This window comes from Pseudorasbora parva, chromosome 13 (genome assembly GCF_024679245.1).
Source record: "Pseudorasbora parva isolate DD20220531a chromosome 13, ASM2467924v1, whole genome shotgun sequence".
Taxonomy (NCBI): domain Eukaryota; kingdom Metazoa; phylum Chordata; class Actinopteri; order Cypriniformes; family Gobionidae; genus Pseudorasbora; species Pseudorasbora parva.
This window is the reverse complement of record NC_090184.1, coordinates 18215778-18229900: the sequence shown is the minus strand read 5'-3', so window position 1 is coordinate 18229900 and position 14123 is coordinate 18215778. Positions and strand designations below refer to the sequence as shown.

General features: G+C 39.0%; 1 protein-coding gene across 6 annotated transcripts in view; it reads left to right on the top strand.

Annotated features, from left to right (window-relative positions):
* The window catches only part of gpat2 (glycerol-3-phosphate acyltransferase 2, mitochondrial), a 97032-nt gene that overhangs the window by 19262 nt on the left and 63647 nt on the right, over positions 1 to 14123 (top strand). For all 6 annotated transcript variants that reach the window (XM_067413338.1, XM_067413336.1, XM_067413337.1 and 3 more), the window contains one exon: positions 1678 to 1751. In XM_067413338.1, coding sequence (XP_067269439.1) covers positions 1678 to 1751 — 74 coding nt within the window. The remainder of the gene's footprint in view (positions 1 to 1677; positions 1752 to 14123) is intronic.

Here is a 14123-nt window from a genome sequence, read left to right as displayed (position 1 = left end):
AGGGGGACGATTTCGGATTCAGCCCCTGTCGTGGAGACTGAGCAGCCCAACATCTCGATTGAGACAGCGCAGTCTGTCAGGTGTGTGTGCCCGGCCGCCGATCTGTTTGTGACTTGTGTAGGTGAGTTTGTGTGCACATGTATGTTTGAGTGTGTTTTAAGTACAATTACAAAGCAATTCATTGGTTTTGTTTAACTCTGAAACAATTTTCGAGTTGCGTTGTGGTAAAAATAGCTACGGGTAACGCCACCTGATTGAGGAGTTCAACCAATCTACGTCATCAACCTAGAACGCAAACAAAATGGCGCCGCCCATGGTCCAAATATAAAATCGATTTTTTAAAATAACGTAGATCTTTCATGGGTTTTCTACTACATAATTCAGTAAGAGACATCATTTATGTTATATTAAGCCATACAAGTCTCAACACCAGGGGATCCCTTTAAAACAATAAAATATCTGAAATATTTCAGTTGGAGTGCAATGAATCTATAATATATGAAAGTTTAATTTTTATCGTTACATTATGGAAAATAATGAACTTTATCACAATATGCTATTTTTTTTAGAAGGACCTGTATTTCTGTGATGGTAAAGCTGAAGTTTCAGCATCACTATTCCAGAAATCATTCTAATATGCTGATTTGCTCCTCAAGAAACATTTCTTCTTATCAGTCTTGAAAACTTGATGCTAAATGTTGTGGAATTATTTTTTTCAGGATTATTTGCTGAAAACACGAGACATTACACAAACTTTCTTAATGCTTATAAGATAAACATTTTACTGACCCCAAAATTTTAACCAGTAGTGTATGCAAAAATCCTCCCTAAAGAAGAATATTTTTAGTGAATAGTGACCTAAATTTCAGTTTATTCTGTAAATAAACTAAAATAAACAGTTTGCATTTCTTTCAGGAACTAACTTTATAATTTCTAAAGTATTTCCATACTGCTCCACAGAAAAGATGATACACAATTTATTAATTTACTTTTTCAACAGAGTTTTACAAATGAGTCTTTATTCCAAAAGGAATCAGTTTGTTGGGAGCTTCGAAGAGCATTGATGTTGCGACAGTTTTGATCATGTTAGTTATGCTTGACCTAAATGGCAGCAAAGCATTAAAATGGCACATTATTCCAACTTCTATATTCACCACCTTTCAAATAAATCTGTTCTACATATTTTTTTGAACGCATTGTTGAGAGCTGATGCAGCTGCTTGAAAATACTAATTGTATGGCAGCTCGCTTAAACTAACCCTGTTACAGATTTAAAAAAAAAACATTGTATTTTTGTCTACATTGTACAACCAAAATTAAACACATTCTCTGTTGCATTCATTTATTTTAAATAAATAAAAGGAAACAAAAACAAAACGGTCAGGAACTAGCATTTTTACACTTTTTATTCTGTCAGTCAGATACTTGCATGATAGAATTTCTTGCATGTCACCATATTTTGAGAACATTTTTGGAAGCATTTTATTTAAGCAAAATATTTGAACATCTTTCAGGCTGTGATTTATAGTGGAACTAATAGGGTGTTATTTTGAACTCTAAAGGCTTCCCTAAAGTGTGTCATTATCTCAATCTATATAGGACAGACTCTGAACTATGATGGTGGCTGGTTCGCGAGTTTTCCATCAAGTCTGATCAAATATATTCTTGCCACTCTCAGGGTCTGAAGTTGCTGTGTAACACTCCTCCTCTGGGCTTTCAGAACCTGACGTGCGTGAACGAGACACACACCGGGTAAGTGCACATCCTTCACTCGTCTCGAGCCCTCCCCATCCGGGCCATTAAAATAACAATGCACCACTCAACTCCAGCTTCAAACTGCTGGAGTGTAATTATTGTTTGCATTTCTGACTCGCAAGCCTGGCACATGCACTTCAGTTGCGAAATAAAGAGTCCTAGAATAACTTTCCCTTTATTTTTTACATCGCAATTCCTCAATCCCGCTACCTTTTTGTAAAAGGGTACCCTTTTGTACACTTTCTGCCACACACACACCAGAGCTAGGGAAGATGCTTAAAATCTGTAGTTTTCCAAGCACAAGCTACTCATTTAATCCTAGTTCAGCTAGTCAAAAAATAATAAAAAAATCTTGGCTTCAGTATACTAACAAAAATATCTAAGTACAGTAAAGCTACTAAAGTCCTCAGTGCTTTTTATATACAGTGAGCACGGAGAGAATTCAGACCCCCTTAATTTTTCCTTCTTATGTTGTTATATTATGTTGTTCACTGTTATATTGCAGCCATTTGCTAAAATCATTTAAGCAATTTTTTTTCTCATTAATGTACAAACAGCACCCCATATTGACAGAACAACACAGAATTGTAGACATTTTTGCAGATTTATTAAAAAAGAAAAACTGAAATATCACATGGTCAAGATGTCATCATCTTGTGTTTTTGGGTGCCAGAATCGACGAGTACAGGCTCCGAATTGAAATTTTACATGCTGCTACTGCCGGAAAAAAAATGACGACAGCTGCGGTTAAACGCAATAGAACGAGTGGACTGGAAGGAGTGTGCCAGGTGCTGGCTAGGCAGAACTTCAGATCGTACGACACAAAACTCATCTGTTAAAACTTTGTATTTTAAAGTCTTGTACGTGTCCAATTAGAACATAGTGATAGGCATCTAACAATATAAACATGGTTTCACCATGACGTAAACTGAGAAATTGATATTTAATGTGAATTTTACAAAAATGTTTTGCTATTTTAAAAAAAACCACATTCGAATCAGAATTGTCGAATCTTCCTATAGTTGACTGATAGTCGAATCCTCTATGTGTGTGTGACTGGGCTGGGAGGGGCACGAATCTAGTCAGCAGGAGGGTAAAACTATTTTTTTTTTCTTTACACATTGCACGCAGCAACAACTTTTAATAAAGCGACCAAAACTGCCTGTCAACTGACAGACGAACTGACAATGGCTTTCTTATTTAGGTTTTAAATAAAAGGAAATGTAGTGGATAAACATTCGTAAAACATTTTCTCATAACATTTTAAAGCCGCGATCGAATTACATAACATCACACAAATATTTAAAAGAACATTTTGATAAATAAACCTAAAAAAAATACCTGCCTAGAGAGGAAAAGAACACCTGGAGTGCGTTAACATGGACGTTCTTAAGCCAATTGTGCCTTAAGGGGGTCGCACACCGGACGTGAAGCTCAGCGCCGCCTCAGGTATCTCACACCGGACGCGCACATTATATACGCGTAAGCTCAATTTTGAATCGACTTCTGACAGAAGAGCTGCACAATAGGTGTATCTGGTAGCACAGGGTGAAATCAGTACATTGACGACTTGAGAAAAATATAATATAAATTTAATATAAAACCTTGAAATGGCGCTCTGTGGCACGGCAGGATTTTAAACAACTTCCTGAGTCGCCGCGGACAGAATGCCCCCGCCCGTGTGGGTACACTCATTGAAAGCAATGTGTTTGAATTTTGAAGGAGCGGCGCGGCAGCGCCCTAAAGGGGTCACACACCGGACGCGAAGCTCAGCCACGTCTTTAAAATATGGAGCACCCCTGTATTGCCAAAAACGTATGATAATCGTTTCATAACACCCGCGAAGATGGTGTCCTACCTAGACACCCAACGACACACGATAAATGGTATCTTTTCTAAGTTAATCCGAAATTTTGTCTTAAACAGCCACACCAGCGATTATGCAATGATTATTTTTTAGAAAAGTTTTTTATTTTTTGACGGTGACAACGTTTTGACATCAACATATAAAGTATGAAAATGATTGTGCTTTATTTAATGTTAAAATAATTTTATGTGAGTTTGAACATAATTTGATGTAACCTTTATAGCCATGCTGATAATTCACCTCAGATCTTGAAAAAAAGGGCACTAACGTTCAAACTGTAACTCAGATGAACAAACAAGTGTACAGTGTTGGGTAAAGTTATTTTTAAAATGAATGCATTGCTTTACTAGTTACATGGGAAAGCAAGTGTATCTATGACAAAACATCTCTGTCACTCAGTATGTATTTTTAATAATAGTTTCTGATTTAACATTTAGGAATTTGTTTATGTCCATTCTGTTGTGAGTGCAGTGCACTTGCAGAGAGAGCTCTGCCAACACATTCTTTTGATTTGCTGTGATTTTTGATTTGTTTATAAATAAAAATATTCACATATCGTGTTTGGGAGTACACGACAAATTGCTTGTCACCGAAATCTTATTGCATCACATCTGGTTATGATTTGGTCTGTATGCAAAATGCAAAATGTAACCAGCAATAGAGCATTTTGTTCTGCTGCAATGACACTTTTTGAAAAAGTAGCTTGTTACTGGAAAACCTACAGTATTTTGAAAAGAGCTACTGAAAAATTGAGTTAAAATATATTGGTAACATGTTTGGCGTAAGTTGCAACCCGTGTCTGGGGAGAAAGAGTTCCTCGTATTTGAGGAATGTGATTAGCTGCAGCTTCTCCAGATCTAACACCGTACTTTGGCTCTGACTTAATAAAGACAGGAGGTTGGAAGGCCCCGATCCAATCAAGCAGCTGTTCAGGACATGTCCTAGGTAGTTTTTGGCAAACAAATCATAAAAACATGGCAAACAAACAAATGCCTAAAATGATGATTATGGAGATGCTGGATGCATGTTTGTAAAAAAAAAAAAAATTAATTGGCAGAGATTTTTTTTCCTTTTGAGTCTTTCTGTTATGGCCCTTACCAAGTTATCTCCTTTGGCAATACAAAAAGGTGTATCAGGCATAGCAAGGTCTGTAAAAGATGTCAAAGAATTGAGGTCTGGTCAGATACTTGAAATATGAAACTCACACTGATAATCTGTTGGTGAAATGTTTTAGCTAATCTCTTACCCACCCACACCTAAACGTGTGCAAGTGGGTGCGCTTCAATAGAAACAGCACATTATTTATTGTATGTATTTGGCCTTTTGTGTTGTGGATGGTATGGGTATGATGATGCGCTAAAGAAGCTCTCTTCGATGGATGCCTGAGTTGATGTTGTGGGATGTTAGTCTTTGCAAAACATTTCTTAGCCCTCATACATTCATCGTATTAAACTTTTATGGTGATTTTGGAGGTTCGTGGTGTTGCTTTTGTGGCGCCAACACAGCTTTACGGCGCTTTTTGCATACGACCTGTTCTTGTTTTATGTCACTTGCCTTGAACCCAAAATGCTTCCACACACTGGGTGACGATCCAGTTCTCGGGCACTAGGGATGGGCAACAGTGGTCGAGTACTCGAGTACTTGAACGTGATAGCGACGATCTCTCATAAAAACCATGATCACCCTTGACTTTAAAAATATATTTGTGTATTTCTCGGATTGGTTATTGCCCCATTTTAGACAATAAATGAGGTCTGATTGGAGACAGAACGCCTTCCAGACCGCAAAATAAAGTGAAACTGAAGCGCTGATGCCTGGAAGCACTGTGAATGATCATGAAATACAGTGCAAGATGTGAAGCATCAATCTGTCATAAACACAGCATTATAATGAGAACACGATTGTAATAGAATGCTGTATTCTCTGTGCCTAAGTTCCCCGTGTATCAGCTGTTAAAGGAAATCCACAACGAGTTACATCAGAGCACGGTCAAGTTCATGTGCGCATCCGCATCCTTTTCCACAGATGCAAGTTGTAAAATTACATGTTTAATACTTGATATGTTGTCTATATCTGATTAATCTCATATAGGACGGCGTTTGGTTGAGTTTAATATCCAGCTAGAAAAGCGCTGCCGTTATATCAGCAGGTGTTCATTCTCTTTAGCTTAAGCTCAAATGCGAACAGCCCGACATTATCGACTTTGGGTTATATGAGGCAGTCATATTCTTTTTAGATAGGCTATTTCTTTTTTAAAATCATTGATGATATTAATAATGCAGCAGTGTTACTCTTTTTTGTTTACTTTTTTTATTTTATTTTTTTTTTACAGTAGACCTGTTTTAAAGTTGTTTCTCATGGATTCGAAACCGCGCAGTGATGCCTGTAATCACTTTGATCATGAAAAATAAAACTATGTGCAGTGCCAACACGATTATAGTGTTGTAAATGATCTGTGTTTTTTTTTGCCCGTGTATTAATGTTGTTCTTAAGGGGAGAGCAGATTCAAAGTGAGTTTCCCTTTCAAGCCTGTAAAATACTAGCATGGCCAAGTTCACGTGCACATTCACGTCCTTTAGGGCAGATGTAAATTGTAATAGGCATATATCTGATTAATCTCATATAGGATGTGTTTGGAGTTTATTAATCTGCTAGCAAAGCTCTGCAGGGTGGTGTATTCACAGTTTCAGCACAAATACAATGTCTGATATTATTGACTGGGTTATTTGAAGACATTTATGCATCATAATCTAGCAGTATTTTTTTTTTAATAGTCATATGTTCATATTTGCATAGACATCTCATGTTTTTGTCAGCATACATTTTCGGAACAGTCTTAAAATAGCTTCATATCTCCATGACAGAGACGCTCCGCCCCCCGCACAAGCCCTGCCCACGGTTAATCGATTACTCGTTTTTGAGACCTATCGATGATCGAAATGAGAAATTGATAAAAATTCCCATCCCTACTGGGGACAAGCCCCCCTGCCTCGCCCTCTGCTACGTTAGATATTTTTTTGTTTTCTTTAAGATTGTTTATAGCCTCATGACCGACTGCTACCTGTTGTGGAATTTTCTTTTCGTTAATCTGTCCTCTGTGACTGTCTACATCTAGAAACTAAGCTGTGCGGTGCAGGGAACAGCTCGGATTGACTCACGGAGACACGAGATCAGACAGTGGTTTAGCGGATTTGCATTTGAAGGAAAAAAAAGCATTTCAAATATCTCTCGTTCACGTGAATTTGATCGTGGGGAGCCAAATTTGTGATCATGATTAAAATTTGATTGTTTGTGTAGCCCTACTAATTAGAAAGAGTTCAGAAATCAATATTTGGAATAACCCTGATTTCACAGTTTTAATGCATCTTGACATGCTCCCTATCACATTGCTGTTGGTGATTTACAACAAAAATATCTCAGCTTTATTTGAAGGCTGGTGACCATCCGCCATCCATCTTCCCCTTGCTTACATTCCAGAGGTTTTCAGTGGGGTTAAGGTCTGGAGATTGTGATTGCCATGACAAAGTGTGGATGGAGGACCACCAGATCAAGACCCTGATTGGCCTGGCTGTTCTTTTTCACATATTTTACCTTTATTCTACACCGCTGTCTCTCTTTTAAAAACGGCCAGATAGTTTCCTGGTTCTGTGATGCCCCTCCCTCAGAAATACGCATTGGGCTCAGATTGGTTAGCTGGCCCCGTGAGTTGTGATTCACTAACCGCCTAGTGCACGTTGTCCGGAAACGTGACGCATCTTATCATTATGGGTAGTTGCATATGCTCAGGTGTACTGTAATAAACAATATATTATTAGCCATATCACCTCATCAATTTGAGCCCAAATCAGACCCAGAGAATATTAGTGAAGAGGATGGATCGATCAGAACCTGTGCAAGAACAGTTGTTACAGGACATTTCAGATGGTATGTTTTGTTATTTGTCGTCGTCTCATACTTTGTAGATATGCTGTTATTTGTAAATGATACTAATGTTAGCTTTTGATATACGGTTTTAGCTTTATTATTAAAGCTTTAGTACAGCAGAATACATGATTGCCTTGTAGCCTTTTTTTCGTATATTTATTCTAACAAATTATACTAAAGTTCTCAAAGGGATTTGATTACAGACTGGATCTATAGAGATCGATACTGACTGTATAGCACTATTAGTTTTGTCTTTATTCAGGAAGTGTAGCCAAACATCTGTCGATGAGACCATTACAAAGACTAGTCATGGATTTATTACAATGGCCATGTCAAACACAGAACAGAACAAATATCAATGTGTCCCTTTTGATTGAACTTTGAGCGTCATAATTTTGCAGAAATCAAAATTAAATTGTGAAATCATAATCAACCACCCCTTTAATTTAACAATCTGTGCGTCTGAACTTTTGCTTGACTTCTCATGGAAAACCTGGGATGACTTGTGCGAAAGTGACCACTTCCACCTGATTGCCTGTGAAGAATTGGACAGCCAACAAAAAATCCCAAGCTGGCAACTTAATGCAAATTCAAACAATTTTCAAACACTATGCTATAAAAATGTAACATGGCGCCCAAGATTTTTAAGATCCAGTAAAAAGATTCACTGACATTCTTACAGAAATATCAAACACAACTATTCCTGAAACATAATCAAAGCCAAGTCGTAGGTCTAACCCATACTTCAATGAAAACCGTAAAATGGTTATTGAAATGCGGAAAAAACATTTTTTTTTATCCAACAAAACATCCAACAACAGAGAATCTGATTAAAATGTGTCAGACGCAAGCACACAGAGAGTTGTTAATAACACAAGACAGATGTTTTGTATCAAGTTTAACAGCAAACACACCAACCAAAAGGATCTGGAATATAATTTGAAAGATGAACAACAAAGGAAGTGGATCACAAATACAATACATCAAACATTGAGGTACTCTTTTAACAACAAAAAACAAAACAAAAAAAAACGTGTATATATATATATATATATATATATATATATATATATATATATATATATATATATAATTATTTATATATATATACGTGGACTGTTAGCAGCCTTTTGAAAAGAACACCATATTAGAAAATTGTCGACCTAAAGGCTTGTTGACCTTTAAAACAATACGAACACAGCAAGAGAACAAATATCTGGACTTCTCCTCAAATAACATGGAACCGTATAATAAACCCTTCACTATGGAAGAGCTTTCAAGTGCTCTTAAATGCTCCCATAATACTTCAGTTGGTCCAGATGGAATTCACTGTGAGTTTCTGAAGCATCTACTCCATGCTGTATTTTTACTCCTCCTCCACATTTTTAATAATATCTGGAGAACAGGAGGTGTACCACAATGTTGGCAAGAAGCCATAATTATTCCTATACCTAAACCAGGCAAGGACTATATTGTGACAAAAACATCTAGTGTTGCACGATATACCGGTACTAGAAAAGTATTGTTTTCTCTGTCCTAACAACGGCCTGATGATTTCCTTGTTCTATGAAGTCCCTCCTTCAAGTATACATAACGAGTTCTGATTAGGCCAGCGTTTCCCGTGTTGTGATTGGACAGCAGCTTAGCGCACTTTGCCCGGAAAGGTCCCGCCTCTTACCATAACGCGGAGATGCAAGCGCTGAATGCGCGCTCTTCTCCACGTTGGAGAGCAACAAGACCACGCCCCCTATTTTGTGTGTACTTGTGGGTGGAGGGTTAGTCAACAAACGGTTCTAGTGACACCATTCCTGAAGGAAGTGCAGGGCTGTAGTCCAAACCGGCCATTCGCTGTAGGCTTTGAAAGGGAACTTCTGTTAAATAAAATATCTCGCTTGGCATTGAACTTTGAGCTTTATAATTTTACAGGTATTATTTATGCTCTAACAGCAACATTACACACTAACTAAAGTTTGAAAGATGGAATCGCGGAGAACGGGACCTTTAAGGCGTAAGTAGTCGTTGCGTTACTTTAGTACGTGTAAAGACGCACAGTTTTATCATGTTAAGACGACAAATTTGAACGTGTTTCCTAACCGGCACATTCTGTGACTGTAATTTTTTTTAAAGCAGACTTACCTTTAGATTTAGCCTAGGCTACATACATATTAATAAAACTTTACTTAATACTCAATTACTTTGCTCAATATTATAGGCTGCAATTATTATAATTTTTCTAGCCTATGGGTTAGTGTTTTTTTTGTTTGTGTTTTTTAAGTTGGGCTATATATAATTTCTAAAAGTAGCCTATATAGGCTAATTTACACAGCACATAATTATAACTGACACACACACACAAACACACATGTGCTGTAATGGTGTGGGGGATGTTTTCTTGGCACACTTTAGGCCCCTTAGTGCCAATTGGGCATCGTTTAAATGCCACGGCCTACCTGAGCATTGTTTCTGACCATGTCCATCCCTTTTTTGACCACCATTTAACCATCCTCTGATGGCTACTTCCAGCAGGATAATGCACCATGTCACAAAGATGTAACATGTTTAGTACATGACAATGAGTTCACTGTATTAAAATGGCCCCCACAGTCACCAGATCTCAACATAATAGTGCATCTTTGGGATGTGGTGGAATGGGAGCTTCGTGCCCTGAATGTGCATCCCACAAATCTCCATCAACTGCAACATGCTATCCTATCAGTATGGGCCAACATTTCTAAAGAATGCTTTTTGCACCTTGTTGAATCAATGCCACATAGAATTAAGGCAGTTCTGAAGGCGAAAGGGGGTCAAACATTGTATCAGTATGGTGTTCCTAATAATCCTTTAGGTGAGTGTAGATGGAAAAGAGAAGTGATCCAAGCACTGAGCCCTGGGGAATTCCAGTAACAAGATGTTGTGTCTTAGACACCTCACCCATCCACGACACCCCTGAAGGATCTAGGGCTGGGTATAGAGTTCGATACTTTTTAGGTACCAACTGCCTCGATACTTTCGAGTATCATTAAAGGTCTTGTCATTTGATACCTAAGTGGTTAATCTTGTCAACTTTAGTGAGCCAACAACCATGTAGCATGATTGGCTGTGGTGAAAAAAAAAAAAAAACATTAGTTTACAGTGGTTATGACCAGGGATGTGGCTCGCATGTGAGGCTGTAGTGAGTAACCCCGTCTGTGGTAACACCTTCCCAAACGGATGAAGTGCGAGTGCAGTGTCGAGTCTCGCTCTGTGGAGCCATATGGAAGTATGAACCAGGCTTTACAGCTCTTAGACGGCCACCGGAGCTGATAGCATCTACTCTAGTCAATGCTTCTGTTTATACCAGCCGCGCCGCTGCACGAGGACGGAACAAAACATTGTGGGAGCCGTGATGCGCTGCAGACGTGTGCAATGTAAATAGGTGGTTAGCACCCCAACCAGAGTCCTGCACAGGTCCATTTTTGGAGACCCGCCCCCGCCCGTACCCACCGACCCGTGAAAATATCAAAATTAAATCCGTACCCGCCCAGACCCGTTAATATTTGAAACGTTACCCGATCCGTGCCCGCGATAAATCACACACGTTAAAATCATTCCAATTAAAATGCTTTATTTTTTATCTTGCACCTCTCTCAACATCAACAGTGTCATGAATGGGCTAATGAAACGTTAAAGTACCTTTAAAGACTCGTTGTCAACAATTTCATATACTCCACTCACCAACTTTACTTTCACTTCATCCATTGCTATTCCTGCAATGCTCGTTTTAACTGGGCTACGAGAGGCATCAACAAAAGTTGCACTGTCGTGGTGGTGACGTGATGGGTCAAATGGCATATCGTTGTTGCGTGTATGTGTAATGGTAATTTGGACATAGAAATTGTAATACAGTATGTTCAAAGGGGAGAAGAAGAAGGCGGGAACCGGCAAAACATTTAAAAGACTTTAACCAAACAAAACGAAAGTAACGTGGGCAGCCCCTTTTGGACAACTGCCACACACACACATAATAAAACATAAACACAACTCAACGTCAAATCCAGGTCTGGTGATCTCTCATCCTTTATTGGTGTCGCTCGTCCTTATTTGCCTCGAGCTCCCTCAGAGAACGCGAGACCGGTGTGGCTCCCAGGTGACACTCATCCACAATCACGCTCGCTCGTCCACCTCACCACAGAAATATTGCACATATTTTTCATCCGTGCTACTACCCGTCCGCACAGAGTTAATTATCCACCACCATCCCCACCCGTGAATTTTATAAATGTCACAATCCACCCGTTTTAGCCACTTTTAATGCAGGTACCCGACAAGATAAACAATTGTGGCTACGTTTTACCAGGCTTGATGCCAATTGTTTGCAATGCAATTCATGCGAAAATAATTGCCACTACGACCGACAACATGACAAATCTGAAGCGCCTGACGGTGCAGAAAATAAACTAAAAAGCAGAACGTTTCTCCGTATTCGACTGCAAGAAGAACTGCAGCGCATCACAAATGAACCGAAACACAAATACTTTATATAATCCGTATGAAAGGTGCATTTCACTCTATAGGCATCGTCAACTTTTTTGCTGCCCAACAGGGACAAACTAGTTTATTAATAAACAATTAAAATTAAACAAAGTCTCATTCAGGAACCAGTATTAAAGTCAAGGTATTGATATCAGATTATTTTTTTATTATTATATCCAGCCATAGAAGGAACTACCTGAGAGATATGGCTTGAACCACTGGAGTGTAGTTCCTGAGATGCCCATCTTCATGAGTGTTGATGGAAGGATCTGATGGTTGACTGTGTCAGAAGCAGCAGACAGATCCAGCCAGATGAGTACTGAGGATTTGGAAGCTGCTCTTGCCAGTCTCAGCGCTTCAGTAAACGAGAGCAGGACAATCTCAGTTGAGTGGCCACTTTTGAAGCCGGATTGGTTGTTTTCCAGGAGGTTGTTCTGTGCAAGAAACAGAGAGAGCTGGTTGAACACAACTCGCTCAAGTGCCTTTGCAATGAATGGAAGAAAGGATACTGGTCTATAGTTTTCTAAAAGTGCTGGATTTAGAGTGGGTTTCTTAAGCAGTGGGGTTACCCGAGCCTGCTTAAATGCTGTAGGAAAGGTAACGGTGTGAAGAGGTACTTGAGAGGTGTTGATGATGTGAGTGAGTGTGGGACTAACTGAAGAAGAAATCGCCTGAAGGGGGATAGGTTCAAGCGGGCAGGTAGTAGGGTGATTGGAAAGGATGAGTTTGGAGACTTCTGCCTCAGAGAGGGGAGAGAAGGAGGGGAGAGTGTGGGCAATGGAGAGAGGTGAAGGTTTCGAAAAGTGTGCAAGAGTTGGTTTTGTTGTGGTAGGATGTCGTTTTAGCAGTGGAGACATTTGCAGAGAAGAAAGAGAGAAGAGACTTATATAAGGTAAGGTCAGTACAGTTTTCAGATTTGCGCCACTTAGTCTCCGCAGTCTAGAGCGATGTTCACAGAGAACATCGGACAGCTAGGGGGCAGAGGGGGTCGTGGGTGCTGGTCTGGATGAGATGGGGCAACATAAGCACATTGTTAGAGTGAAGCAAATTGTGTAAGTAGCACTGTTAGTGTCCGGTGCAACAAAAAAAAAAGGTGGAGGAATTGAAGATGAAACAATTGTGGATATGGCAATGAGGATGAGATTTGAATGAGTAGCAATAGTTGAAATTAAGTCTGCTTTGTTAACAGCAGACTGGCTGTTCCAGAGACAAATTGGAATATATAATACATTTATATTACATTTTATTTGTATTGTTAATGTCTTCTTTTTCTCCATCATATGCTAGAATTGATCTTTTATATTAATCGTATTTGATTATATAGCCAAGTTGTGACCTCAAGCCGTAGTTGGGTGGGGTTGGTGTGTGTTATCGGGGTAAACATTTTATTCTGTACAAATGTATTGCTTTGTATTCTGAAAAGTATTTGAGAATCAATACAAATTCAGAAAAAAACAAAAAAAGTCCCTAGGCCTTACATGTTTTTTTCCGTTCTGCTGACTGCATTCCGCATTTTAACCGCAGTGTTCTGTGTGAATAGCCCTTTAAGCCATTGCTGATAGATCTTGACGTGTGCTGATGCAGTCATTGTTTCTCTGAAAGAGGGTTCTCATGGAAAGGTGTTTCTACCTTAATAGAAAACCCTTTATTAGGCCAAATAAATGGGATTTGGCTTTCCTGCATCAAAACACACAGCAACTGACTCAGTGAGTACCCAGTTTGTCTTCTTTTCAATCACCCTTCACTTTAGAAAGTGTCAGAAGCCGAGCTCTGCAAATTTTGCTGAAGCATTTAATTTGTCTTGAATTAATAGGCCCAAATGAGAGCCTGCTCTTTCATTGGTTGAGCTAATTAACATTTTTGGAGCCTAATTATGCTGAGAATATGATGTATTCACCTATTGCTGATTGGTCCGTGATTGTTTTCATTGTCTCAAGGTGAGTGAGACAATATCTATTTACGCAAGGGCTCCTTTTTATTTTGCTAATCGGGTAAAACAGACCGGGCATACTTGAGTCTTGTGTGTGTGTGTGTGTGTGTGTGTGTGTGTGTGTGTGTGTGTGTGT